Source organism: Falco naumanni, chromosome 13, assembly GCF_017639655.2.
Source record: "Falco naumanni isolate bFalNau1 chromosome 13, bFalNau1.pat, whole genome shotgun sequence".
NCBI classification, from domain to species: Eukaryota; Metazoa; Chordata; class Aves; order Falconiformes; family Falconidae; genus Falco; species Falco naumanni.
This window is the reverse complement of record NC_054066.1, coordinates 17,624,513-17,651,749: the sequence shown is the minus strand read 5'-3', so window position 1 is coordinate 17,651,749 and position 27,237 is coordinate 17,624,513. Positions and strand designations below refer to the sequence as shown.

The 27,237-nt window shown below is 43.3% G+C and overlaps 1 protein-coding gene across 4 annotated transcripts in view; it reads left to right on the top strand.

The window, feature by feature from the left end:
- The window catches only part of LOC121096563 (LIM domain containing preferred translocation partner in lipoma), a 356,409-nt gene that overhangs the window by 253,145 nt on the left and 76,027 nt on the right, over window positions 1-27,237 (top strand). For all 4 annotated transcript variants that reach the window (XM_040612605.1, XM_040612602.1, XM_040612603.1 and 1 more), the window contains one exon: window positions 15,517-15,640. In XM_040612605.1, the coding sequence (XP_040468539.1) occupies window positions 15,517-15,640 (124 nt within the window). The remainder of the gene's footprint in view (window positions 1-15,516; window positions 15,641-27,237) is intronic.

The following is a 27,237-nucleotide window of genomic DNA, read 5'->3' as shown; positions in this document are numbered from 1 at the left end:
GATTGCCAAAAACCCATTAGATAAGTTGATGTCCTCTGTTCCTGGTTATTTCCAAAGTCTGCTACAGGGCTCTGATCCCAAAACACACTTTTAATAAACTTGCAATTGCTTTGTTTGTTTTAATTTAAGGTACCATTTCTGCAAACACATAGTTGTACCACTTTCTCTTTGCCCTTGATGCTGAGTTGGTTGTGCATATTAATTAAGGGCCATTAGCAGAGCAAGTGCAGAGCAGTGCAAAATGTGACTGAGCACATGTGCTGTGCTGCAGTCTGCAGTGGTTTGTGTTGCACCACTTTTTGATGGGATTTGAAAAATTACAGGTGAAAACATACTCTTCCTTTATTAGTCACTATTATTAGAACCATATGGCTTGAATTGAGGAATAAGGTGTGCCTGGCATGTATCAACGTAGCATGTCTCTGCAGATGAATACAACTTTTGAAATATGGATTAAAGGGTAAATGAAGGTGGGCTAGTGTTGTTCACACAATTGCTCTAGGAGATGCTGGCACTATTTCTCATTTTAAGGTCATGCCACAGAGTCACTGGAGGATGACGCAGTGGTGCAGGGCAAGTTCTCTGTAGGAACACTGATGCACCTGGCGTACACTTGCATTCAACTTTTTGCATTCCCTCATAAAATGAGAATTATCCTTGTTTGTGTAGAGGTTAACACATAATACATAACACAAATCAGTGGAGGATGTTTGCATATTGGTGTGCTGCCGCTGTGCTGCTGAGCGAAGTTCAAGATGAGACCTTGACCATCCTTGCCTGGCTTGTCATGAGATAAGAAAGCATGCTGTCACGCTGCATAAGAATCTCTGTTTTTGAGAAGAAACATAAATCCTCCTATCTCAAAGCAGTCTAATTACAAATCACCTGGAATCAAGGAGGAATTAGTCTTTTGACACATTATTTAGAATTTTATTTCTTTATGCTTCTTGTATCTTTTACCACTTCATCTTCAGATGGTGGTCCCTCTTGAAGATAGGACCCAGCAGTGGGTAGAAACTGCAGATCTGGTCTGCCTTGGGGATTACTTGAGTTTCCCCTTGTCTAGATGGTGGTGTCACTGCACGCACTGCGATCACCCAAGATTTGTGCTGTGCTATTACTGGGAAAATGAAATACTTCTTCCTTGGTCCCCAGAATTAACGTGTCTAATAGGTCCTGAAATGCATACTTTATTTTCCTCCTTCTTGGGATAAGGAGGCTTGTTAAGCGCTCTCTCCTTTCTGTGCTTTTAGAGTTTAATTAAATCCCTGTTGGTACTGAAGGACATTTCACCAGACCCACAGCCTCGGTGTGTGAGTGCAGATCTGGGGAACCAGCCATTGCTCTGCTCTCCTGCTCTCTTTGTGTGGCCAGGGGCTCCAGCAATACGCAGCATCCGAGGGCGAATGAGATCCTGCTTCCAGTTGCCATCTCTCACCCAGCTGCCATCATGGGAGAGCCTCATCGATTTAACAGTAGCCACCACCAGCCTAGCATCGACTAGTAGCTAAAAATAACACGGGGTGGAAAAAACCATCCAGCAGCTAAATATAAATCTCTAATGTTTCAGTAGGGAGCACTGCATTTCCTAACCATTCAGTCAAATTGTTTAAAGATTGATTAATACTGGAAAGCCTTTTGTTTCCATCTTGGTCACTGGTCCCTCCTTACCCCAGCTCTTTCTTGTGAAGGCAGAAGTTTCCTTTGCCTTCCCTCCCAGATCTCCAGCACGCCTCCCTTGCTTGCGTGCCCTTTCTCACAAGCACTGCTGCCCACTGGATGGTTGGAACACCATGCGATGCCCAGACATGTTCACAGAGCTGTGCTGGCTCCTGCAACAACCTCCCAAAGAGCAGCATGTTAGGGCAAGAGGAATGGTCCAGAGGGCACAGCGTAGCATTCAGCATTATGTCTTGCTGTCTGCATGCTGGCACAGTTCCCATGAAGTCGACCCATTGAGTTGCACCACCTGAGCTTGCCACCACCCTTAGTCGTAGCGAAGGTTGAACGTAGTAACATGCAGACATGGAGAAAATGGCAAGACTGGGTTTTTTTCCCCCAACTCATCAGCTGGCTGCCTTTGAAAATCAAAGGCTAAAGAGATTTCTTTCCTTAGGAACACATGCCAAACGATGATGCTCCATTGTTGCCGGCAGATTTGTTTTTGCACACTTCAGATGGGAAGAATGGCACTCTCGGGGTGAAGAAGCTGGCACAGCACGAGCGAGGTGGGAAGAGGGGAAAGAGCCAGCAAGTGGAGGTGAAATCTGTGGCGGCTTTGCAACGTTCCCTAGCAACCTGCGCCCCTGAGAGCCGCTTGCAATGTCTTGTCTTTATCAGTGCAGCTGCATGTGATGTACTAGGCTCGCCGTGGTCTGGCTTGCACTATTTTGGGTTTAAAAAACGAAGCTTGTGATTGCAGGGCTGTCATGGGCATAAGGACTTCGGTTTGTGCTCTTGCACAGATGGGAGCAATTCACAAGGAGTGTTGGGAAAGTGACTTTCTGTTCTTGCTTGAATGTTGTCTGGTACCAGCTAGTAAATACCGTCTTGTGGCTTAAAGACTTTGCGATGAGTAGATTAGAGAGCTCCCTTACCATTTGTTTTCCCCATAAGGTGGTATTGCAGGGAGAGCTTGCGTCGATGTTTCTGGAGTAACTTCTTCCCTTCCATCCACTGCAGACACACGTGGGTCTTTGCACAGCAGACACGTGGAGAATTTTGCTGTCTGGGGCACCTGTGCTCATTTTCTGAATGCTTCCTTGCCTGCCGTTTCCCTGCTCCTTGCCAGACTGACTGCATCCTGTCTAGCTTGTGGGAGGTTTTAATGGGGATTCAGTACCAAGTGCCAGGTGGGCATTCTGTGGACCAGGACAAAAGAAGCCCTCTATTTGTCTAACATGTATTTACAGCCCGTACAGCGAGTGCTCTGAATGCGAACTGCCTCATCCATCTGAAGTCTAAACTGGACATCTTGGAGATGGTAAAAGAAGGGCAGTCACTGTGCCTGTTTAGGACCCGGCTTCTTTGTCATACCATTTCTGAACAAAGTTTCTTGGGTTTAGCTTCTGGAACAAAACCATAAAGTAACTTAATGCTGCGCATGGGCTTCCTTTCCTGTGAGCGCACTTCAGCCCTGAAGATGATCCATGGGACCTTCAGCTGGCTTTGCTGAACACCATTGCAGAATATGTCACAACTGCGATCACAATCACAGAAGCATAAACAATGAGGCTGGAACAGACTTGAAGATCTGTCTGCTGCTCAGAGACAGGATCAACTCCGCCTAAGCCATTCTTCACAAATAATTTGTTTGTTGCTACTCCGAAAAACCTCAGTGATGGAAGTCACAGAATCTCCCCAGGCAATCTCTTCCAGCACTTTGCTGGCCTCACTGTCTCTCCTCCTCCATGTTGCAAACCCTCTAAAGTATGAGTGATTTTTAGATGTGTGCCTACGCAAGGAGGGGGCCTGAGCCCCCTATTTAATAGAGTAAGGCTAATGCAGAGGGGGAGAAAGGGAACATGGAGAGTAAAATAATAGTTTGGGAGGAATGAAGAGAAAAGAGTCTGTGAAGTGTTTGACATTCACAACTTTTTCTCCAGGTATGCTTTTAAAATTTGCTTGGCTCTTGAAAGCAAGGGTAGGTGAGAACAGAGGTAGAGGAGGCATGCTTGCTCTGAGGTCCTCTCCAAGAGGGAGCCAGCTCCTCAAAAGGAGCAAGGAGAGAGGAGGCCCTGAAAAAAGAGTTAGTCAGATCTGAGGGGTAGCTGGAGTCTATGAAAGCCGGACTGAGAGGGGCCCCATAGTTGGGACAGGACTTTAACCAAGTAAGCCCTAGAGTGTCACCTGCAAAGAAGCAGGTTTCAATCACCTGCATGCCCAAAGCGGAGTCCTTGTCTGCAGTGTTTGCTTTTGATCTGGGAGCTGGTTTTCTCCCTGTGTCATATGTGCCTGTGAAAGACAAATGCAGCTTAGGGCTCAGGGGGCTGCAGTTAGTCTGGGCCAGGCTTGGACAGCCTCGTTGACTCAAATAGTGCCTCTCGACCAGCCAGTACACCTGAATACATTGTTCACTTTGGCAAGCTGAGCTAGATCCTCTGCTGCTGTGTAAATCAGCGAGTTTCCTGGAGCGATTGATTTGCACCTTCTGAATGTCTAGCCCGTCCTTTTCAAGTAAATTCTGCAAGCAGAATTATATATATCTATCTTTGTTTTTCCCCTTCAGCCTTTGCTCAGTCAACCTGCAAGCTGCATAATCATTAACAGAAGGGGGCTGCTACTGTTGTGGTTGAACAGGACATAAAAATGTTTCACGGACAAAATGATCTTTTTAATACATCAAAGCGGTCCAGGCACAACATTATGTCCTGCCACTGCCCTCAGCCTCCTCAGCTCTAATTGCACACACCATCGCCTCTTTCAGTTCACTCCATTCTCCACAAAGTACTGCTTGACCAATTAGTGACATAAGTTCATCTGTAGCCCAGGAGGTATGCGGACAGCCTTCTTAGCTGCATCTCTGTACATGAAGGAATGTTTTGACAGCTAAACATGGATCTTGTTGAGCTGTCAGTTCTGTTAACTCTCCCAAGTGTCTTTTATTTATTGAACCATCAGGCTCTTCCTGACCTCCTCAAAGTCAGTCCTAGCCTCACACAAAAGACGGCACAGAAATACAGCTTGAGCATGGCCTTCTGAGCAGGGTGAGTTTCTTCAAGCATTTGATGCCTCGAACAGTGCAGATCATTAGGTCCGTATGTCAGTGCAGTGGCTGCGCTCTCAGGCTGGCAGCAGCTGGGGAAATTCATCCCCATCCTTAGTGCACAGCCCGGTTTGGCTGCCAAGATCTTGGGGCTTTTTAAGAGGCTGATGGCAAAGCAGGAGGTGAGGGAAAGGCCAAGGGCCGTGTCTTGCCCTCTCCACAAGCAGGATGCGTAACATCCACAGCAGCCATGAGCAGCACAGCTAACTCAGATCTTCAGTCCTGTTCCGGCAGGTTGTAAAGAGAAGGTTGAGACCCTTTGAATATTGAATAGCTGCGGTGAAACTTCCTGCAGCATTTTTCAATAGCTCATAATCTGTGCTTCTTTGCCTCTCTGCCTTGATTTGGCCACCAGATGGGACGTGCTGAGTCCTCAGTCTATGGTTCTCTCTGTGGGAAAATCATTCCTCATCTCTTGCTGCCCTTTTCTTAGTTCTCACCTCCTTCTGATTGTGGGAAATTCCTGAGCAGGAACAGTGTTTCAAGGGAGACTTGGAGCTTTTGTCTGAATAATACTTAATTGCCCTGGGCTGTATTACAGGAGAATTATGACTTTGTTGAGAAATTTCTACTGCTGTGAGCCAAATGAGGGACCATTTTCATAAGTACATTGGGTGAAATAAATGATAATCTAGATGACGGGCATTTACCCTGGCCTTCTTCCCCCACATGCATATGGAATTTGGCACTGCTTTGTTCTGAAAATATTACTTCTGATTACCCTGAGGTAATTGATAGTGAAACAAGTCTCTTCTAAAGCAGCAGTGCTTAGGCTATCAAGATGGCATTCACCGGGGGCTGCAGCCCTTCATTCTCTTCTTCTTCTTTTCTAGTGTATTACTCCCTCTGCTCCTGATGGCACTGTTTCGTTTCACCACCTTTTTCCTTACTGCCAGTGTGTCTTATACTCTGCCTGACAGTGCTCAACATCACAGTAGCACCTGCCAAGTACAGCTAATGCCTTGTGGATGCGAGCTGCATCGTGAGCTTGCTGCCAAACACTTTCCCAGACTCTATTGTGAGCAGATAGCATTCAGTCTGCAAGCAAACTGCCCACTTTCGGTGGGCATCTCCATTTCACAGAAGGTGAGAGGGATCTTGAAGTTTTTAATCACCCGTCATTATGATCAACTCTGGTCTGGTAATTTTTGTGAAGAGGCCATTGTCCTGGCTTGGGCTTAACAGAGAAGCCGGGGCTCTGGAAGTGGTACGTGTGTGCTGCTGTGAGCCTCAACACTGCTGGTCCAGGTGATTGGTCTTCATGAATTAAATAACACACCTTTCAAACGGTACTTGACATGATGTTAGATGGCTGAGCTGAGGTTCAGGCGACCTAGAAATACCTGTAGAGGGCTCTTCATGAGGAGAATTAATTGTTTCAAATGCAGTAAAGCTTCAGTCTCTTGAAGGTGAATAAAACAATTCAGCAACAAAACCATCCATATAGATGGTATAAAATATAGAGATGCTCTAACTGAGGCAGAAATTGGAGGATGTACTCTGTTCTTTACTGCTTACATGCTGTCTTGAGCTGTGTCAGTACCCTTTTAATCCTCTTCTCTACAATGTTTCACAAGTCATTGAGGTGCAAGTAAGTGAGCTCTCTCTCTGACTTTGAAGAGTAGCAATCTTAGTATTATTTACAAATTCCCTTTTCTCTTGTATCACTAGAAAATTTGTCATTTAGAATATTTTTTTTCATACTTGAAACATGCATTGGCTGAGGGTTGAACACAGTAGATGGCCTGGGCAGCATCCAGATGTCTGGACTGTCTGTTAAGCTTCTGCCTCCTTTCCCCTGACTCAGTCACCTGAGAGACTGAAAGTCAAATGAAGGATCATACTCAGCGCTTACACTCTCTGACGTGTTGAGTGCTCCCCATCCGCTTTCCAAAGGAACTTGTACTCATTTTGTTAAAAGGGGTTGGGACCCTCCAGTAACCACTTCAAGAAACATGGCCTGTGCAAAGCTAAAAGAAAAACAGCAAAGCTCTTAGAGCAAAAGCAGCTACACGTGATGAGAACAGATCAGGTGATTTTGGGATCAGAACATGAGTAAAATGGAGAAATCTTCCAGTCCTGAGATAAGGAAGAAATTCCTGAGCCCAGCGGGAATGTAACTTGCTTTTGCCACACTATTGTTTTCACTAATATTATTCTTATCATTTTTATTTATACAACAATACCACTGAGGGGCATGTTGGGAGACCAGTGTTTGTTTTGAAGATGTTACAATCTTAAAGACAAAAAGTAGGCACATGTGAGTGGAAGGAGGCACAATTTTGGCTACTAAAGATAATTAATAATAGTCATCATTTGTACTCATTCAGCATCTTTCATTCACGGATCTCAAAGCATTTTGTAATCAAGAGTTCATTGAGACTCTTAAACTCTCTTGAGACAGCCAAGCATTATGAACACCATTTATAACAGCAGGGTGCAGGATCAGACTGGTTAAGAATATTGCTGAGGATTAAACTCAGGAATCCTGCCCTCCAATGCTATGGATGATGAACCAAGCACCCACTCCAGTCTGAGAAGCTTTTTTTACTGTAATTTATATAGCTTTTTAAACTGTAGTTTATATATATATAATCTTTTAATGTTAAGCAAAATATGTAGTCTTCATTTAAGTCACTGATGTCCTGGGAAGTGTAATGGCCCATGTCACACTTGACTAAAAGTGAGACTACAGATAGCGGGTTAAACACGTTTGGTTAACCATTTGTTTGCTGTTACAGTTTTCACATGAAAAAAGCTTAGATTGAAACCTGTCTTGGTGATGGAAAGTGATGTGATTTCAAATTTCTTTGTGTATTAAAACAGAAACCCAATTTGCATATTTTAAGTATCTTTTCTAGCATATTCAGGCATCTGGCAAGAAAGCTATATTTAAACTGTTAATACAGTATGAATGCAAGTTTCACATGCAAAATTAGTACCATTAAAATTGTGAGATTTATTTTTCTTTTGAAACAAGTGATGCCCCAGCACTTCTGTTTTTGTTACTTGCTAAGGCACTGCAGCTGGGACAGCCTATTTTTTCAACAGGCGATGAACCTGAACCACAGGGCAGGTGGTGCTCACTGCACAAACACCCAGTCCAGCCCCCAGCCCCTCATGGTGAATGGTGGTGAGCTCCCTCACCTCTGAGGTCTGCCAGCAAAGGCACTGCACCAGGGTGTGTGTAAGCCTGTCGTGTGGTTATCACCTGTGGAAATGGTTGAGCTCTGCCTCTGTGAAGTGCTTTGCAAACGAAAAACTTGAGAAAGAGTGAAGCTTGATTATTTCCTTTAGTTTTAGGGCTACTTCTGGAAGGGTAGGTTTTGAAAGGAGGCTACTTTTTTTCCGGTTGTTTTATTGTGGCAGTGCATCGTCTGGGCTAGTTGTGTACTGTGTCAGCAAACACATCTCTTTTTATCAGTATGAATATCGGAGCATTCCCATGTTTATTATAAAGTGTGCCTCTGTGCTCGTCCTGTAAAAGGGGGATACGGCTTGCTTGGTGGGGAGACCACGAGCCCCACTTCGGAGTGCCACTCACTGTGACCAGAGGTCCTCCACAGCTTGATGTCTTTCAGTAGTGCTACCTCGGATTCACACAGGGGAGGCCTGTATAGGTCTTGAGACTCATCATCTCCCCAGGCAAGAAGCCCTAGATGGCACTATGTACCCCAAGATATACAGCCAAGGTGATAAGAAGCTAATTCAAACCTTTCTACAGCACTTCCCTGTGCAGCTTGGGACTAAGGCTGTGAGGCTGTCATCTCCTATGGATGCTTATGGCTCCTACTGTGAAATGCAGATTTTGACTTGCTGATAGCAGTAAATATAATGCTTAATTAATTAATGCTTTGAAGGCAGCCATGGAAGCCTACAGTATTATGACATAAAGGGGAGGGAAGTTGATTATCAGCCTATGGGATCATTACTGCTGGTGGTGATACATGGGAGTAAAAGAGTGCTTGACTGAGCCCAGAGAGATGTGGCAAGGCAAGCAGCTTACAGCAGAATAAGGCCTTCGATCTTGAAACAGCGAGTAAGCACAGGACCTCCAGATGTAATTTTATGAAGCTGACCAAGCTCTTCCAGCCAAAAGCATAGGACTAAAATGATGGAATCTCTTTATCCATATGTTGGTATAATGGTGATGCCTCGTTCTGCCTCTCAGTAGTACCGTCCAGCTTGTGCCTTGAGTTCCTGGCTTTTTAAAAAAGTGCCTAAAATGTCTGTTACCAAAGTAAGTACAGTTAATAGGAAAACACAAAACAAAACAGCCTGCTCCCCTTTTCATATAAGATAAGTCTTGACGCGTAAAGCGTATTTGTGTAGTGATAGGGCCAAGAGGCCCCAGGCAAGATCAGGCACTGCTGCACTTGTTCCTGTATATACATTTAAGCAACAATGGGACATTAAAATGTAGTTCTTATTTGAAATATAGTTTAAATTTACTGTTTCCTGAGATAACATTTAAGAAATATGTTACCTGGAGATCTGTTTGGTTTGCTTTTTCTAATGAGAAATGGTCGATGTTGCTCCATAAAAATCTAGCTCATCTCCTGTTAACCCTGAATATATAAACAAACCACAGTGTCCAGCAGAAACAATGACTCCCTGTAATAGAAGGGGAAGCTGTCATTTAACACAGTCATGCTTAATGCAGAAACAAGAGCAAATAGCGGTATTTACACCGTATTCAACTTCTATAATACCTAGCAAAAATAACCAGCCTGTTCAGATTCAAAACATTAGCAAGAATGTGAAGAATAGCAAGGGAAGCTATGTAGTCTGTTTGCATAAAATAGCTACAAACAATCCAAGGACAAAACAGTCATGCTCATTTATTACCGTGCTTGATGATTAATAAAACACTCTGTGTAGTCACTTACATCACAGAAGCTTGGAGAGCTTTGCAGGCACTGTTTAATTAAGAGAGAAATATTGTCAAACCCATTTTACACAGTAATTAGGGTACATGTGCAGTGATCCTATTGAATTCGATTTCAATACACAGACACCAAGATTTGGGTTTCATGACTATAAGCTAAAAGCTGTGCTCCAGAGAGTCAAAATAGACATCTGTGTAAGCAACCTGGTTTCCAGAAGTCCTGGGAATTTCTCAGCAATTTAATGATTTTGCTTTCTGGCTCTATTGTCTTGCTTTTAAAACTATCAACAAGATACCTCCCCTTCCGTGTGTCTGCATCCCCATTTCACAGTGTAAGAAAAAGAGACATTTGGACAAAATTGCAGGCTGTGAAGTTAAAACAGAGAAAAATATTTTTATTGTATTATTACTCAAATTCAACATAACTTAATGTCACAAAAGATTGTTGAAACTAAGAGCTTACCAGGATTAGAATAGGACAGGGAATGTGCATGGATAGCTAAGTGAGGATACAGTTACAATAATGAAGTTTAAAAATAAAGACAAATATCCTCTAGAGCTTTGAAGTAGTTACAAAACTGTCCTATTTCAAAGAAGCCAGTGTTTAACAAATGAGGGCTCTGCTGCCAGAACTGCCTGTTCTGGATCACTGGTTTGGTGCTGGAAGTGGTGGCAGGGCAGGTAGACAGCGAGGGAACCAGTCGTTTGTCGGGGATGTCCCAGAGGAGACCTTGCTCCTACCTGCCCAAAGAGTTGTGGTTTCGGGCTGCTGGTGTGGGCAGGGGTTCCCTGGCTGACGGTGGGTAGCTCCTCATGCAAGGCAGCTTCTTCGAAGGATCTCGCTTAATTATTCTCCAATCAGGAGTAAACCCAGAAACGTGTGTGTCGAAGGTACTCCAGGCAGAATCGTCTTTTCAGGAATCTGTATGTACTCCGGCAGCTGTAACTTTTCACTGAGAAAATAAATCGAGAATTAAACCATTTTTTTACCAGTGCATCTCCTCTGTAAGAGAGATCAGTTGGCCTTAATTATAAACTGAATTACAGCTGCAGGCAATCTTGATATTTCTTTGGGAGTACAACTCATGAGAGATGTGGCACCATGCTGGATTTTTTTGGTCTGGAAGTTTGTGATTGTTTTGGACAGTCAATAACTTAAATGAAAAAGTATGGTCTTTGTCAGGCCATCGAATAAAAAATATGCTGTGATGCTATTTAACTGTTTATTTAACTGATGATCAGTTTTGGTGAGAGAAGTGAAAGGAAAGTGCTAACCTTATGCAGATGAACAAGAAAAAAAAATGAAAGGGAAAGTAAGTATCAGTGAAAGATGTTTCTGGCTGCCTTTCAATTCCACATTGGGCTAATTCTACCTTCTGAAAAGAAGATAATTTCCACATTTCTGTAATTTGGAACACGTAATTGAAGTTATTTTCTCTCAGATAGAAGATTCTTCTACAACATTTGCAAACGGACAAGAAAAATGACGACATACTGAGCGCACTCTGAATGATGGTGTATTCATCATAACATCATCTTCAGATGTCCTTGCAGATTTTGCGCTGTGGTTTTTACCCATTCAGGTAAAAATTCATATGTGGAAGGGGAAGGTCGATGTTGACAAGTGCACTGCAGAGCTCCCTTTTCTGGGCAGCCATTACATCAGAGACAGCTGATTACCAGTGAGGTCTGGAGTAGAAAACACGTGCCAGAGAAGCACGGAAACAAGTATCAACATCATGTACCAAAATAATTACGCAGTGATTCCACACGACTGCTTCTTTTGACCTGGCTTTTTAGGAACTGAACTTTAATGAGGAAGATGAGCCAGATGTTGTTGCAATGCTTTGAGTGTGGCAAAAGTGATTAACTCACTTCCTTTCATTTGTAGCATGAAGATACTTTTTGTTATGGGGTTTAACCCTGGGATTGCTGGTATTTTCCTAAACATCCCATTAACTAAGCATGCAGGACAATGTTTATTCATTAACACTTTTGCATCGGTACATGTGACTGCAGTCATCGTACTGTTCCCTGAGGTTGCTTGGTATTTTGATGGCAGTAGCAGAGGTCGGACACAGGTGCTCCTGCTCCCAAGGCATGGGCCTTCCTGCTGGCTTTTTTGCTGACCAGGGTTCTTTCCCATTCTCATGGGTCACTTTATCATCCCCGACGTTGCTGTGGTTAGCCAGAGTGGTGATCAGGGAATTCAGGAGGCCACGTTGCAATGCGGCACCGACCCCCGGCTTTGAGCTGTGTCTAGCTAAGGAAGTATGTATTTGTGTGCATTGAGGCATGGTGGAGAAAAGAGAATGCATGAAGATAACTGGTAGATTAGACAGTAAATTGGATTTCTGGACAGCCTTGATCATTGTAGAGATCAGGAGAAAATAGCAGAAGTTTAATAAACAACAACAACACAACTCTTTTCTGTAAGGAAAGCCAGAGTTGTATTTTTAACTTGACCTAACAAAGGAGGAGGAAGGAAACTGTTCTGCTGAAAAAAGCATTTCAGGCTGGACTAAGGATACACTTTTCTCTCTATGTTTGTGTGCGTGCGTGTCCCAGCGAACTCAACAGCATGTCCATATGCATGAAATGCATTTTCCTGGAGGCACATAGTCAGCATGTGCTATGTGAGGAGGACAAAGATGTGCCTAGCACTGCTTAAATGTTGGTGAAAAAGGCATTTTAGTCAAAATAAGTTAAAGCATCTCATAACATTGTGGTTGGTATTTGTTATTTTTGCTTACATTGGATACTTGATAAGAAGTCTCCCTGATTTGGAAATGTGCAATGTAGATAAAACACGAGAGCAGCTTATTTATTGTGTGTACAAGGCAGCGTGGCCTCCAGACCCAGAGAGTGTCAGGCACAACTGACAATCTGCAGGATTTGGTCTTTCATTTTGAGTGGTACTGCCCAAACCGTTACTCTGAAGCAGGCACAAGCAGGTCCCCCGGCCGGGAGGTGTGGGAAGCTGGCATGGAAGGGATTGGGGAGGGACTTGGCATACCACCTGCCCAAGGTGTCCTGCCAAAGCCCGGCTGGTGGTAGCCTGCAGATGTGGTGGCTTTGGGCCGGAGAGTGGCCAGTGTAGGTCTGCACCACTGAGTCTGGCCCCAGTGAGCTGTGTGCAAGGCTGAAGATGTGGGACTCACAGCAGCCTGGACACAGGTTTTTGTCTTTGCCTTGGAGCCCACATGTGATGATGGGCAAATTGCTTCAGGTCCGTGTATCTCACTTCTCTTTTCTGTGAACAGACAGCAGCTCGTGCCTTTTCTTTTTGTCCGTTTATGTTAGAAGGCCCAAGGTTAAAAGCAGTATTTCAGATTACGTGTGAACAGAACCCAGCAGAACAGGCACGGTGCTTCCGTGCATGCATGCCACACTGGTGATTGCTAATGGGGGAAATCTAGGGATGGGGGCCATCATCGGCTTCAGGCCATACTGTTTTCTCCGTGCAAAGTCTAGGGTAGGAGTCTCCGTTGATGGAGTGGCAATGGTCATTTCTTTCTGCAAGGAAACTGAAATAGGTACAATAATGGAATAATATTTTAAGAGGCTCAGTTGCCAGACTGATTTCTTAAGCTAATAAATCCTTGGCTGCACTTGCTGTGTTAAAATATATGTTCAGGTGAGATTCATGATCAGCTCTTAAGAACAAGGCAGCAAAGGGAAAAATAGGTTTTTCCAAGATTAAATGCTTTACATTTGGCACCTTTAATTGGCTTATTAATAAACCTTTTTTTTTTTTTAGGGTTATGCTATTATTATTTCTAATGAAATAGTTGTCAACTAGCCTTCTAAAAACAGCCACGAAGCACTGGCCAAGGGCATCTATGTGTGCTGGGTCAACTACCTGGCTCTGAAACTCCTAGTCATGTGAGTGGCCTTATCCCCACCAAAATGATATTTCCCTCAGAGCTGGAATTTATATGACTTAGAAAGCAAATGCAAGTCCTGTGCAGCATACAGGTCTGTCATGAAAAAATAAGCTGTGATAACCCAAACACATCAGCATGGTTGCATTTGTGCAATCAGGTTTACTGAGCTGTGTGTAGACATCAGAATCCGGAGATGTTCAACAGCTTCCTCAGAACAGCTGCTAGGCATCTGGAAATCCTGGACAAATGCACAAAATCCTTGAATATTAGCAAGAAAAAAATCTCAGAATAGAAAAGGAAAGTATCTCTGGGAAAACCTGAATGTATGATAATGTCCAGTCTATATTCTCAGTCAAGGGGGCTGAACATACAGCAAATAGACCTTTCACAGCCCTCCAGGGAAATTCACCCCGTCTGGGGCTTATTCCAGGTGCCCTTTCTATCAGAGGACCGTGCCACCCTTGTCCCTTGTGCACTGTTGCTACGCTGTTAGAGAGCAATGGGTGGGCAGGCAGCGGGTGCAACTGCCGTATTGTGTGTGCACAGCAAATGCAGCACTTCCAGGAGTGTAGTCATCTGCTGTGCTCAGGGGTGCAGCGCCTGTGAGGTAGATCAGGTCAACAAGCAAGGGCGGTGATGGTGTACAGCTTAGCATGGGCCCTAGGAAAATAAATATGACAAGGTCAGGAACATGCAAGTGTGTGGTTTCTGGGAGTGGATGATTGAAGTGTTATTTCTAAGTGCCATTCTGAGACCTTCTCTACATTGATTGATGTCTCATTTGAAATCTCCTTCTTACCTGAGAAAAAAAAAAAGCATGAGAGCATTTAGTTAATGTTCTAGCAGTGCTTTAAAGCTGCTGTTCTCTGTTGAACATGACGGGCTCAATAAAGATTCATCATGTCAGATATAGTCTCTCTAAGCCTCATAGAAGCAGCTAGTGTATTGTTTCTCCAGTGGTTTTACATTTTCTTCCCATTTTAAGTAGGTATGGAGCATGGAAAAATGCTTCCTTGGTAGACTAAGGCTTATAAGTTTCATGGCTAAGGTCCAGTCCTTGATGAAGACAGCAGTTAATCAATGAAATCACTTGCTTTACTGAAATGCTGCATTTCATAAATAAGTTAGTTTTCACATGCAAGTCTTTCAAGAAAGCAGTGCATGCAAGGAAAGCTGGTCTCAGCATTTTTTAATCCTCAAATGACCGAGTTTCTCATTATGGACACCAAACTTAGCTTCTTCCAAGAAACTTCTAGGCATGAGACTATTTCTGTGCTTCTCAAAATATGCAAATATGCCCATACTTCTGCCATTTTCCAGGGAGAAGACACACTGAGACAGGCTGCAAATACTGCATGCCAGCTGTTAACATATGAAGGCCAAGAGGTCTCAGTTTCTCAGCACATATTAAAGCCTTTGTATCTGTAGTGCTAAAAATCTGTGGACTCGCTCCTGCTCTTCCTAATGTTAACAGCAGGATTTGTGTCAAAACAAACAAGAAGACAACATAACTATCAGCTCGGGATTATCTGTCTTTGTCCATATACTCTACCACTGTAGCAATGATTGTTCTAGCAACTTTTATATTGTGTTGTTAAGTGATGGAAGCTTTTGCCAAATCCAAACTGAAATGCTTCCAAAGCCTTTTTCAGTGTTGGAAAATGTTTGTATCAAGTTATCCTTGGAATAATTTTCTCCTTTATTTATTATTATGTACTACCCAGTAGACACATAATTATGAGGCACAGAATACTTCTCGTTCTAGGGCGATATATAGCACTTTATGGGAAGTTTTTAGGAGTCCATTTTCATTACATTAAATGAGATGTTTACTTGTGAGAATCTCCTGGGTTTTGAAAAAAGAAGACAAAAAAAGACAAAGACAGAAGTTCAATGCTGAACAGCCAATAGACCCTCTTAACTGCGGGCGAATGCTTTTATATCACATCACAAACTGTTTGTCCTTTTTCTTTCAGAGTGGATATCCAAGCTCTGGACCTGCATCAAGCACTCCTGCCTTCAGGCCTGAGGATGAGTTGGAACATCTGACCAAGAAAATGCTGTATGACATGGAGAATCCTCCCTCTGATGACTACTTTGGTGAGCAGTGCTACATCACAGTGTCTGTAGCCCCTTTCTGAATTTACCAAGTTTGGTAATGGGGAGGCCTGACAGCTGAGCTGTTAATGTAGTGACATTTGTATTGATGGATTTGCTTTCCGTGCTTGGGCTGGAAGTGTAATTATCCATAGGAATTCCTCTGTAATTTCAGCATAAATCACATGCTCACTTGCTGTATGTTTGTAGTCTTTCTGGTTATAAAGTTGAATTCTTCAGCGTCTGGTTCATTTTCACACCATCCATACCCAGCTTCTAGGCTACGAGGCTGAATTCAGGTGTAGTGTGCTGTCTTGCCCACCTGCCCCATCCCTTCTCATTGCAGCTGCAAAAAATCTGGCAGTGTAAACGTGTTCTGCTCCCAAGGCATGGATTTCCGTTGTCTGCATGCTGGCATAGATTAAAGGGAAATGTATTTTGAGTTAATCAAGTTGGTTTGACATGGAGACCTGTTAGCACAGGACTGGGTCCAGCAAGTACGGGGAAGACAAACCTGAACTGATTGGCTCATAACCATGTCATCTTTGTTGCCTGGAAAAGATAAGCAGCTAATTTCCTTTTTAAGCGGTATAGAATGGAATTATCTCAGGCATCTATAGGTGTAGAATATATATCTTGCTTTTATATAAAACACAGGAGGTATGGCCTCCGCACTCTGCATTAGTCAAGAGCCTTGGGTACATTTGATGCATCATGTCTGTATGTTTAGTTTCTTACAGGCTTGAGTGATTGTGGTGTTGGGGAACAAACTGCTGTAGTTTGTAGAGTTAAAGACTGGGCTAGGCCATTCATTTTGTGTTCTTTATCTTACTTTATTTCATAATTTCTTTAAAACTTCACTTAGATTGCCCCCTAGGTCTATTTGCAATAGCTTTTGCTTGGACCAAAAGATGCCTGGCTTAAAGAAACTTCTGTGGGTTTGTGCAATCAGAAAGCAGGTGGGACCAAGGTTTCACTAATAAACAACAATCTTGCAGTGCTATGTATCTGATTACGTGAGAAGGTCAAGATGTTCCCATCAAACAAACATCGCCCTTGTAGATGGGTTTGATAGAAGTCCGTATTCTCCATCAGTACCTTCTGTGTCTCCACCCTCACAGCTGAAATGTCTTCTCTATAAACATCGATAGTCATCAGAGTTGATGACTAGCACAGATCTGAGGTGTGAGCAAGGATGAGTAACTAGAGAGAGGATAACCAGAGAGCATTTTCTCTGCTGCTGTTTGACTTCATCTGCGCCCATATCCATTTCTGTTCACCTCTGATGTTTTAAAAGCAAAGCAACAGCCAAACAAACGTGACATGTATTTAGCCATTAGCATGGGCAAGCAAGAAAGAGAAACTTTTTTCCCACTCCCTTCAGACAAGTGGCTGAAACCCTGATGCATGAGATTTGATTACAGTTATTTTCTTAGTGCAGAGCTGTGAGTGGCAGGAGCTGGTTGATGGATCAAAGCCCACCCAGTTCTCCTCATAGCTAAGCAGGTGAACAGAGAGCTTAGATATTCACAGGCTGCAAGGTCAGAAGGGACTTTACCATTACACTGTCTAATATCCTACACTCAGTTTCTCCCAGAAACTTGACTGAATCATGACTTTAGAAAAAAAGAAATCTAATCTTATCTTAAAGACTTCAAGCAATGGTGAGTCAACCACCTACCCTGATAAGCTGTTCTAGTGATTAATTTTCCTCACGGCTCAGAAATTGCTTCCTGAAGTGGAGCTTTAGTTTTGTTTAGCACTTGTATTTAGGAAGCTGAAATTCTCGGGTTTTGCAGACTAATACTGTATCACTAAGATGGCTCTGCTCTGAGAATGTGGTTCCTCTAAGTTTTTTCATCCAAAAGGGATGCATAGTTCAAAAGAGCTGGAACACAAAGTCTATCAATGTCAGGTCATCAATTTGGCTATCAGATGGGAGGTCAGAGCAATGTCTTAATTTAGCAGGAGACAGGAAAATGGAAAGGAGGCTCCAGAGAATTCAGAAATGTTGCCAGTGTTGTTTATGTAAGTGGTAGCATGATCAAAGATGGAATAGTCACGCATGATGCAAGCTGGAAGATGAAAACCAAACAACAACCCTAGTCCTACCTCAGGCAGGTGATGTTTAATTACAAGCTGCACCTGATTGATCTCCTAATTGCACTGAGTATACGCCACTGAAGATAATCTCTGAAGCGGTGTCCAGCCTTGGCATTCTTGATGTGCAGAATGGGGTGTGTTGGGCTGAACTCCTCCTCAGCTCTCGAAGCATGCTGTGCCCCGTGCAGCCATTTGGGAGACATGGCCACAACTAATTACATACCTACCAAGAAAAACGTAAACCAAAACCAGCAGTTCTGGAGCACGACTGCTTTTTTATGGTTGGATAAAATGAAAGAGGTGGGCTGCCCTCATCCCCTCATCCTCCTAGGTTTGTTCAAGCCTGAGCTACTTCCAGGGAAAGATGGTCTCTGGAGTCGCAGTCGATGAGGCTTTTTAATACGGCAGTGCAGGCCGGGAGTTTTGTACTAATTCTGGCTATGTCAGAGCTAAATACCCATCTATGAGCTGTCAGCCAGTGCCTTTCAGTAACTTTATGCTCATGTAGAAAGAACAAATTAAGTGTGGGAGGAAAAAAAGAGTCTTTCAACTTTGGTTAACTGTCTCAACCAATACCTCTGTCTTTGTGCTTTATTTGTTTAGCACAGTAGTGTGGATTGTACAAGATTCATATGGCACATTGATCAAATAATCAGAAAAAGGACAAATGGGCAGAGACATTGACTCTGATTTGCATTAAATATCTTCTGCCTGAGGTCTAAATGCCATGGTAATTGTAGCATACCAGATAGCTGTCAGCTAATCACTTTTATTAGTTTGAATTTAGAAAACTGGATTTCAGCGTATTAAAAGTTGGTTAAAAGCAGATAGGTTTTGAATTGAGGAATCTAATTAACCTTGCTAGAAAGCTGCAAGGCGTTATATTAAGTCATGAAAATAATTTGTTGGAATAATTACATTTGAACTGTCAGGCTGGAGAAAGGTCATTTTACTTGGCCCGTGAGCACTCTGGGATCTTTTCTGTAACCAACCTTCTGCCGTTTCACTTGCTGCATCTCTGGTTTTCAATCAAACCATCTTGATTCTGGAGTCAGCATGGGTAGAGTGGAGGCTCCGGGGCAGAGAACAGGAGTAGGAGCAGTGCACTGAGGTTGTCTCTTTGCCCTGGAACAGCCGGCTGGTACTGAGCTGAGTTCAGGAGCAGGACAGCCAGCACTTCCATCAGGTCTGTGCTTGCTGCACCTCTCTTCAGCTTCCCTGAGTGGAAATTACTGAAGGTGGTTTCAGAGTTGGGGGAACTGTAGTAGCCAGTGATTGCTCATGCAAGCACACACAGCTGGCAGCACGGCATGGTTCATGCTGCTTTCCCGGGGAGCCTGGGCACAGGGTGAAAGCCAGAAGCAGCATGTTGGAGACACACTTTGGAGTGGCAATATCACAGTTTGCAGCTGTTTGTCACCTAGACTTACCACAGCGGCACAATCTAGTCACTGGGAAATCCTCTAACTGCCATTGGCAAGGCAGCGCTTAAGCATGGAAGTATCATTGCTAAGCATAATAATTAAAAAAACACTGTGAATTCTTAGTAGTTATACATGCATGCTGGACATTGTTGAAAGGCCACACTGCCCATACCAAGCAACTCAATGTTCGGTGTATGTCCCCTTCTACCCTCCTATAGGTTATGGAGCAGCTTCTCTTGGGAAGTCCTTGGCAGATCAGCAAATTGAAGTCTCTTAAGTCTAAGCCACTCTTCCTTCCCTACGGCTGATTCAGTTGCTGATCTGTGGTAGTTAGCTGTCTTTAATCAAATCCCCTTTTTTATTAGAAATGATTCCCAAATGTGTTAGGCGCTATGCAGTAGGGATGGCTTCTCTCTGTCAGAGTCTTCCCCGTTGATAAATGTGCTATTGCAGATAGGGATGTCTGATTTGTTGAAAAAAAAAAAAAAAAAAAAAAAAGATTAAAAATTTGTGGAGTGGAAATTGGGTAAGGTTGGGGGAGGAGAAATGGATATTTACAGGAGATTAGGATGAAACTATCAAAATTGTTTGTTGGCCACCATGGGAAATTGAAGCCCTTGATTTTGCATTTAAAAAAAAAAAATACACACACACAAAGATCACAACTGTTCTGGACCACTGTTTCAAGTCTCATAGAAAGAAATTACTTCTGGCAGCTTATCAGTCTCTATCACCATGCAGACAGTGCTGATTAAGACTGGAAATGTGCCACCAGGGCCCCTCATCTCCTGTTGCCTTCTGGACTATGTCCCAGCTGAATCACTCCCCACAGCAGAGGAGTTTCCCTGACTGGTGGGAAGAAACTTTTGCTGGTGTTTTACCACAAGCACTCAGAGCTACCAAAGGAACATTATCTATATGATAATGTAGAAGTCTCCTTTTGTAGTTCCAGTGTGCTGTAGGGATGCACATGGGGAGAAGACAGATACTAAGATGGTCCTGCTGAAAAGACTCCGTTCGTGCAATAATGGGATGTTGATTTGTCTCAAAGCTGATAATTCAGGAAATGTAGTTATCTTATGTGTGTTCACTGTATGCCTGGACTTGGACAGTGGGAGAGGTGGTGCAGAGACAGGCTGAGGAGCAAGGCCAACGAGCAGGATGCTTGACTTCCTTTTCTGCTTCTCACCCTGACCTCCTGTGAGACCTGTGGCAGATCAATTTTACCTTTTCAAACTTCCTTTTTTCCCCTTTCACCCTATTTTCAGGGCACTTAATCTGTACAGCCCTTCATGCAGGAGCTGATTAACAGCAGCAGTTGTATGAGTGTCCTCTGGAGAATCTTTCATCTCCAATGGTTCTTCGAGATGCTGTGTCACAGTTAACACTAGAGAACAATAAGTGGCACCAATTTTGACTCTGTCAAGGCTGTGTCAACCTTTCCACTCCCTAGATTTGCATCTCCAGTAGGTTAACATTGATAACCTAAAAATCCTTCACTAGAACCAGAGACCTTGTGTCCAAACAGTGTCAAAGGTATTAGCTGATTTTACTTCTTTACAGGCAGGACATGGGTTAGCATTTAGCAGTCCAAGTAAAATATGGGAGAGGGTGTGGTAGAGTCATAGAAGCTTCAGATGGGGAGGCACAACAGGTTGTCCAGGTATGGCATTCTTCAGTTCATGGTGTCTGTTTCCTTTGACACGGCTCTGTGCACTGAACAGTTCAAGTGTTTCTAAACTGAACGTGTTTTGCATTGCATTTCAGTCGTTGTCAGGCATTTCCATAGCCTCTAAGAGGCTCAGCTAGCCCCTTAGTTTCATCTGAATTACCGCCAGAAAAAGAAAATGAAAGTTGTCATATCTTGTCTGTATTCCTAAGTCTCATTAAAAGGTGCATATTACTATTCCAAGAGTGTAATTACATCACCATTTTGCCATGCACGCTGTATCATTGTGCCTTTTGTTTAAAAATGGGGGTTTTGGTGCAAAATAGCATACGTCCTCATCTGAACATCATCTGGGTCAGAAAATAATGGCTTAGATGTTTAACGACTGATGAGCCGACGGTCATTTTCTGTTATGTAATGGCTCACAAAAGCAGGAGGAACAGGCGTATAATGGGGACCCTTTTCTCCATTGTAGTTCAAGTTACTATTTTTTATGTTCAAGCCATATCCCAGCATTTACACACAGGCTACAAAGGCTGGGAGCAGCCATCGTTCAGGGAGGTCATAGTATGGTACCATTAACATCCAGCTGCCCTCTTGTGGCCTGCCGCAAGGGGAGTCACCCTCCCCCTGCTCCCCAGGGGCTTTAATTACCCTGGTAAATGGCTTTCAGAGCCTGTTTCTTGAGTCTCACTTCTGCCAATGCTTGCCACCCCTGTCTAGCTTGCTTTCAGGGAGTCCTGTGCCTGCCGGCATCCTTGCACAGCAAGCGCGGGTAGAGTTTGGAGAGCAAATTGATAAGGATAGTCTCAATGCAACTTATAGGGTGAATTTTGGCCCACAGTTCCAAAGTAGGAAAAGGAGGAGGCCAGTGAGTGGTTGGAGAGTAAAATATACAATGTCTACATGCAATTGCGTCCAGCCATGAGAAAGGCAAGAAAAAACAGGGGCGCAGAGGCTGTGAGCTTGTTTAAGTTGCTTTTCACCATTTGAAAGATTGTGTAAATAGATGGAGAAGTTTGATTCTTCCTGCTGTTGATGTGATCTACATCCTGCTCTGCAGTAATTGTGGGGAAAATGCTTTGTGAAGATAAGCACCTAGATCTTTTTAAGCCAGGGATCTTGGTCTTCTTGAGTGCACATCTCTTAATGAAGATCAAGCAGATGTAGCAGTCAGGAATGCAGGAACGTTGCACTCTGTAAGCCCTGAGCACCTGGTGCCCACATGTGCCAGGAGGCAGAAGACTCACGTTCCCTTTTTCCTCTTCTTATGCACATAAGAGTGGATGAGACTTTGCATCATGAGTGTTTCTGAGCCACAATCTCTTCAGAGACCAGTGCTGCTTCACAGATGTAATCTAAATCTTGCATCAAAACCAAAATTACCCTTTGTTACTGCAGGTGATAAAATGCCAGCTGGAACAGGTAGCAAGCAGCATGACTTCCGTGATGGTTTTAAGTCCCTGATTTAGCTTGAATTGCTAGCAGTCAACCTAGATATATTTTTACTTTTAAACAGAACTGATTTGGTACAGAAGTCATTTAATGGAGAATAAGTGCAGAATACCAAGGAAGCGTTTTAGCAAAGGGATTTCCATGATCAGCTGTGTGCTGTGAAAGAAAGGTGGGTTTCGGGCCATGAGTGGATTAGGTTTGTCCCAACAGTCAGTAAATGAAAGCTGACAATTTCCTGCTGTCTTCGAAGAGGAGTGAAATGTGGTAATGAAATACCAGAGATGTGTCTTTCTAAAGTACAGCTGTATTCTGCAGGATTCTTCAGCATGTTTAAAATTACTGTATCCATGGGAAAAAATTAATCCATGAGGGTGGTAGATGTTTATTATGTTGTGATAGGGCCCTTAGTCTGCTAGGAACTGTACAAGTCGGTAACAAAGCTCAACCTCTTTCTGAAAAGACTTTGAACAATGGTGAAGCTACTAGCCAAACCCCCCCAAATTAATAGACCTGCATGAAAACAAAGTAAATCCTTCTACGTTTGTTTGAGAAGCAATTCAAAGAGAATCCATGTTATTCATAATAAACTTATATTCCCAAAGTAAACTTTCTATGGACTGAAATGGCTGAAGAAATGATAATGAGCCATCAGATCCTTGGCTGCAGGTCATTAGTCCGTAGCTAACTCAGGTCATTAAGAAGCGAAAGTGTGACCTACCTTATGGCTGTTTCCTGTCCCACATGAAATGAGTTGGCTGGTCTCAGGGGGGTTCTCTGTGGGTACGTCATCACCTCACTAAAAACCATAAATTGTGGTACCTGTAGGACCCCTGGCTGGGAATCTCCTGAAGGAGGCCAGGAGCTGAAGACAGTCTAGGGGCAGACGGGATGGAGAAGTTTTGTTCTTCCTCCCTCCTGTTAGATCTATTTTATGGAGACAAGTGAAACCAGGAGTTTCCATCCAGGATTTCATAAGCACTAATTTCTCACGCACAGGTATTTTAAGAAGGGGTGCATGTATGTATGTCTATGAATGAGTGAGAATGTTTTTCTGAATTGTAGTTTTACAGAAATTATTTTTATTTCATATAGAGCTTTGGAATGTTTTAAGCCTCAAGACATTGTTTTTTTGGATCATAACTTATGGCTAAGTTGTGGAGAGAGATGCAGGCAAGCAGTTTTGGAGGTGGAGTTAGAAACCACACTTCCAGCTGTGCAGTCCTGGACAAATCTTTGTCCCAGTAACATGAAAACAGTTTAATTTCTCTTTGTTTTGAGTTAGTTATGCACATGACTTGGCATGCATGAACTCTTTTTTTGCTTTTTAAAACTGAAAACAGCTCACCTATTGTTTGAGCAACAAGTTCTAAATTGGGAGTTGCTTCCGTGTTGTATTATGGCTTATTTGTACTGCCGTAACATCTAAGGCCTGCTAGCAAGACTGTGGTCTTGCTGCACTATGTGCAAATTAAACATGAAGTAGGAACCAGTATGCATCCCTCAGAGCTCCCAAACTGAAAATATGGCAAGGACCAGGAAATTATTATTGTCCTTAATTTACAAAAGAGGGGCTGACTGGCAAAATTGAGATGACTCACCCAGAGTCATGCAGAGAATGAGTAGCAAAATGGGAATTGAGCCTAGAGTTCCTTCAAGTCCCGTGCCTTACGCACAGCTGTGGCCACACTCCTTATTTTATGTGAAACTCAACAAAATGGACTCATGAGCCTTGTCTGATGAGAAATCACAACCAGTCTGAAGGCTTTTCCCAGCATTTAGATTACAAGCCCTATTTTCCAGGGTTAATAACATGGCTGTGAAAATAAGAAAGCGGGGGGGAAAGCGCTCCGCGATCACACTTGGTAATTTTAACTCCTGTTAATATAATGTACCCATTAATACTGCCACACTTCAGCATTTAGATAGTTCAAGGCTATTAGGAAGATTAATAAGTCACCATAGTAATCTGTTACTTTTCAGTCTAGCAATCACTGTTCCACAGGGCAGGGGGGGGCATGGTGCAACATTTGTTATTTCTTCTTCTGGTGGCATTTGCCTCATGCTGTTTTTTTTTTTTTTTGATACGGCGTTTCTCTCTTGCCAGTAACTTTTGGGGGTATTTTGAGCATCGTTTGAAGTTTAGCTGGGGGGAAGGGCCAGATTTTATCTGAGAGTGAAATGTGGTAAAAAAAGAATTAAATGAGGCTGTCTCATTTGCGGAGTGTTCTCCTCCAGCCTGCTCTCTTTTGATGGAAACGCATCAAAACTGTTTGGTTTTTTCTTTTCTTTATTTTTTTTTTAAGGAATTGCTTTGACTCAGATTGTGTGAGATGAATCATAACCCACTTTCTCAACTGAGATGTGCAAAAATAAAAAAAAAATTCCAGCTCTGCTGTCAATGTCAGCGTAATCAATACAGAGTGTTTCTTGGTGGTGCAAAGAGGTAGGGGAGGATTAAAAGACTGAAAAGAATCCAAAGTAGCCAAACTTTCTTTCTGCTTTTAGTGAGCTGCACTGTTTTCACGTCTGCAAATGCACCTCACTGTTCATCATCTCATCTTGGACATGAACACAGTTTTCACGTCTTTCGCTACAACCCAAGGTCACAACCAGTGCTCAAAAGTCAGGAGGCTGTCATCCCAAACTGGCAGGCAGATCACGAGAAGCCAGCCCTGGCAGACATTTGGGATGCTACCAGCATTTAAGAGTAAACCTGTTTCAGCTTGTGAAACTTGCTGTTAAGATGTCACCTGCCTGGCCTGTGCCAGCACAGATTTTGTCAGCTGATTAGCAGAGAGTGACAAAGTGCTGTGCCTGTCCCGTGGCCCTGCCTGAACCAGCCCCATTGAGGGAAATGGAAAACTTCAATAGCAATAGGACCACTGTGGGTGCAAACTGGAGACGGGAGACCACATCTGATACCTCATTACCTGCTTTCATTTATGAACTTGCTTATTTGCATTTTTTTTCTTTTTTTTTTCTTGTGTGTCTGCCAAGGCATACACAGAGATGTAGAAATAGTTACCTCTCATAGTGTGAGCTAAGAGGGAGAGCTTAACCCCTGAAAAACTATGTTCACAGCACCAGGGGCAGAAGGGGACACCACGATACGTGTGTGAGCTTTAATAGTTGACAAAATTAATCTACACATTGAGCACAGTCATTCAGTAAAACAAACTGGCAATGACAGACACCTTTGTAGAGAATTTAGAGGTGTGGGTAGAGCCGTGTTCCAAAGCTACTATCCACAACTAAAGACAGGCAGGTGGACTTCAGATGTGAATTATTTTCTCTCACAGATCCTTCCAAATTACTGTCCCAGCCATGCTACGCTAATTGTTTAAACTGTGAATCAGGCCATATTCAGTTAGCAGCAGTGTTCAACTTTAATATACAATTTCCGCAACAAATTCTGATTCCAGACAATATCTTGAGAGGTTAATAACTTACTATCTACTGTGTTCTGATTCTGCCTGTGCTGTCAGGGGCAGACCGGGCAGATGATGTGCAGCGTTTTGTGTGAGGGCGGGTTGGAAGTAGGGAAAGTTTTGTGGGGGTTTTGCTTGGTTTTGTTGTCATTTAAAATTACACTCTGAAAAAAAACCCAGCTTTTAAAATGCCACTATTTCCTCATTATCTGCTTGCCCTGAAAGGCAAGTAAAGCTGCTGGCTTCCAAAAAACCTGCAGAAATCTTGAAGTCTTTTACCTTAACTTTTCTCTTGTGTTGATGAATGGCTGGGACACAACAATACTGACTTTCCACCTTTTCTTAATGCAGGGATTGTTTGTGATCACATGAGCTAATGAATTGTGTTTGGCTGAGCTTTCCTGGAGGAGGACATTCATTTGGAAGGGACTCTAATGTGGGTCATTTATGCTGTGCAGAGACTGTCATGTGCTGTCAGCTCTTCTGGACAGGAAAGTCCTAGCAGTCATAACTGCCAGTGCAGAGCTAATTCCGGTCATGTGTTCTTGGTGTCATCTCCACGAGCTGGGCAGCTGCTTCTCATTTCTGTCCCATGGTTGAAATTAGCCAGAATCCTAAAATACATATAGATAGATGTGTATATATATGCACATATATATAATGCAGGATGCTATATGGACCCTAGATTCTTATGGTGTTCACTTCTTTCCCATGCTTCATCCAGCATCTCACATCAACTGATACAGCTTTCGATGCCTACATGGTCTTGTGAAGTGTGATTATCTTCAACACTGGCAAATCTGATGTCTGTTTCCTAAACACGGGAGGAAGAAAGGTGTGGAGGGAGGACAGGACTGAGGAGGGTGTGGCTATAATAATAGTGAAAGTTTGAGTGGTTCATTTTTAAATATTCTATCATTTATCTGTGTATGTCTAAAACCAGGGGCGGCTTCTAAGGATAAGACGGCAAAGCACAGGCTTCAGCGTACCGTGCTTGTGTGATTCATTAGGCCACTACTGATGCTGAAACAACCATAACCTCCTATTCTATGTACACCCAATTTCCAGGCAAGGCAGCAGGAAGAGGAGGGGAGTGAAAAAAGGAGGTTGCTTATGGTCAGAATTATTTCCACTTTTTTTTCACAGGCATAATTCAGAAGGTGAAGAAAGGGGAGCATGTGCACTGCAGATGTGCACAGCTGGTGCCTTGCCATCTCTATGGCATCCCTCCTTCAGAAGGGTGGCTGAGGAGAGCCAGAAGGGCTGTCTCAGTTATGTGGTCAGTCTCTTCCTGCACTGCTGTCTCTGTATGGAGTGAGGAATGGAAACTGCTCTGTTTGCTCATGCAGGAGAGAGACACATACTTGCAGTTGTGGAGGGCTTTGGTGAAAGGCTGTGCAGATAACACAAGTGTCAGGAACCTCAGCAGGAGGGTCAGAGACAGGAGGCATCTGAAAAGAGGCCACCCCCAAGCTCAGGGCAGAGGGAATTGCTGTTCTGGTGTTGCAGCTCTGTGCCCTG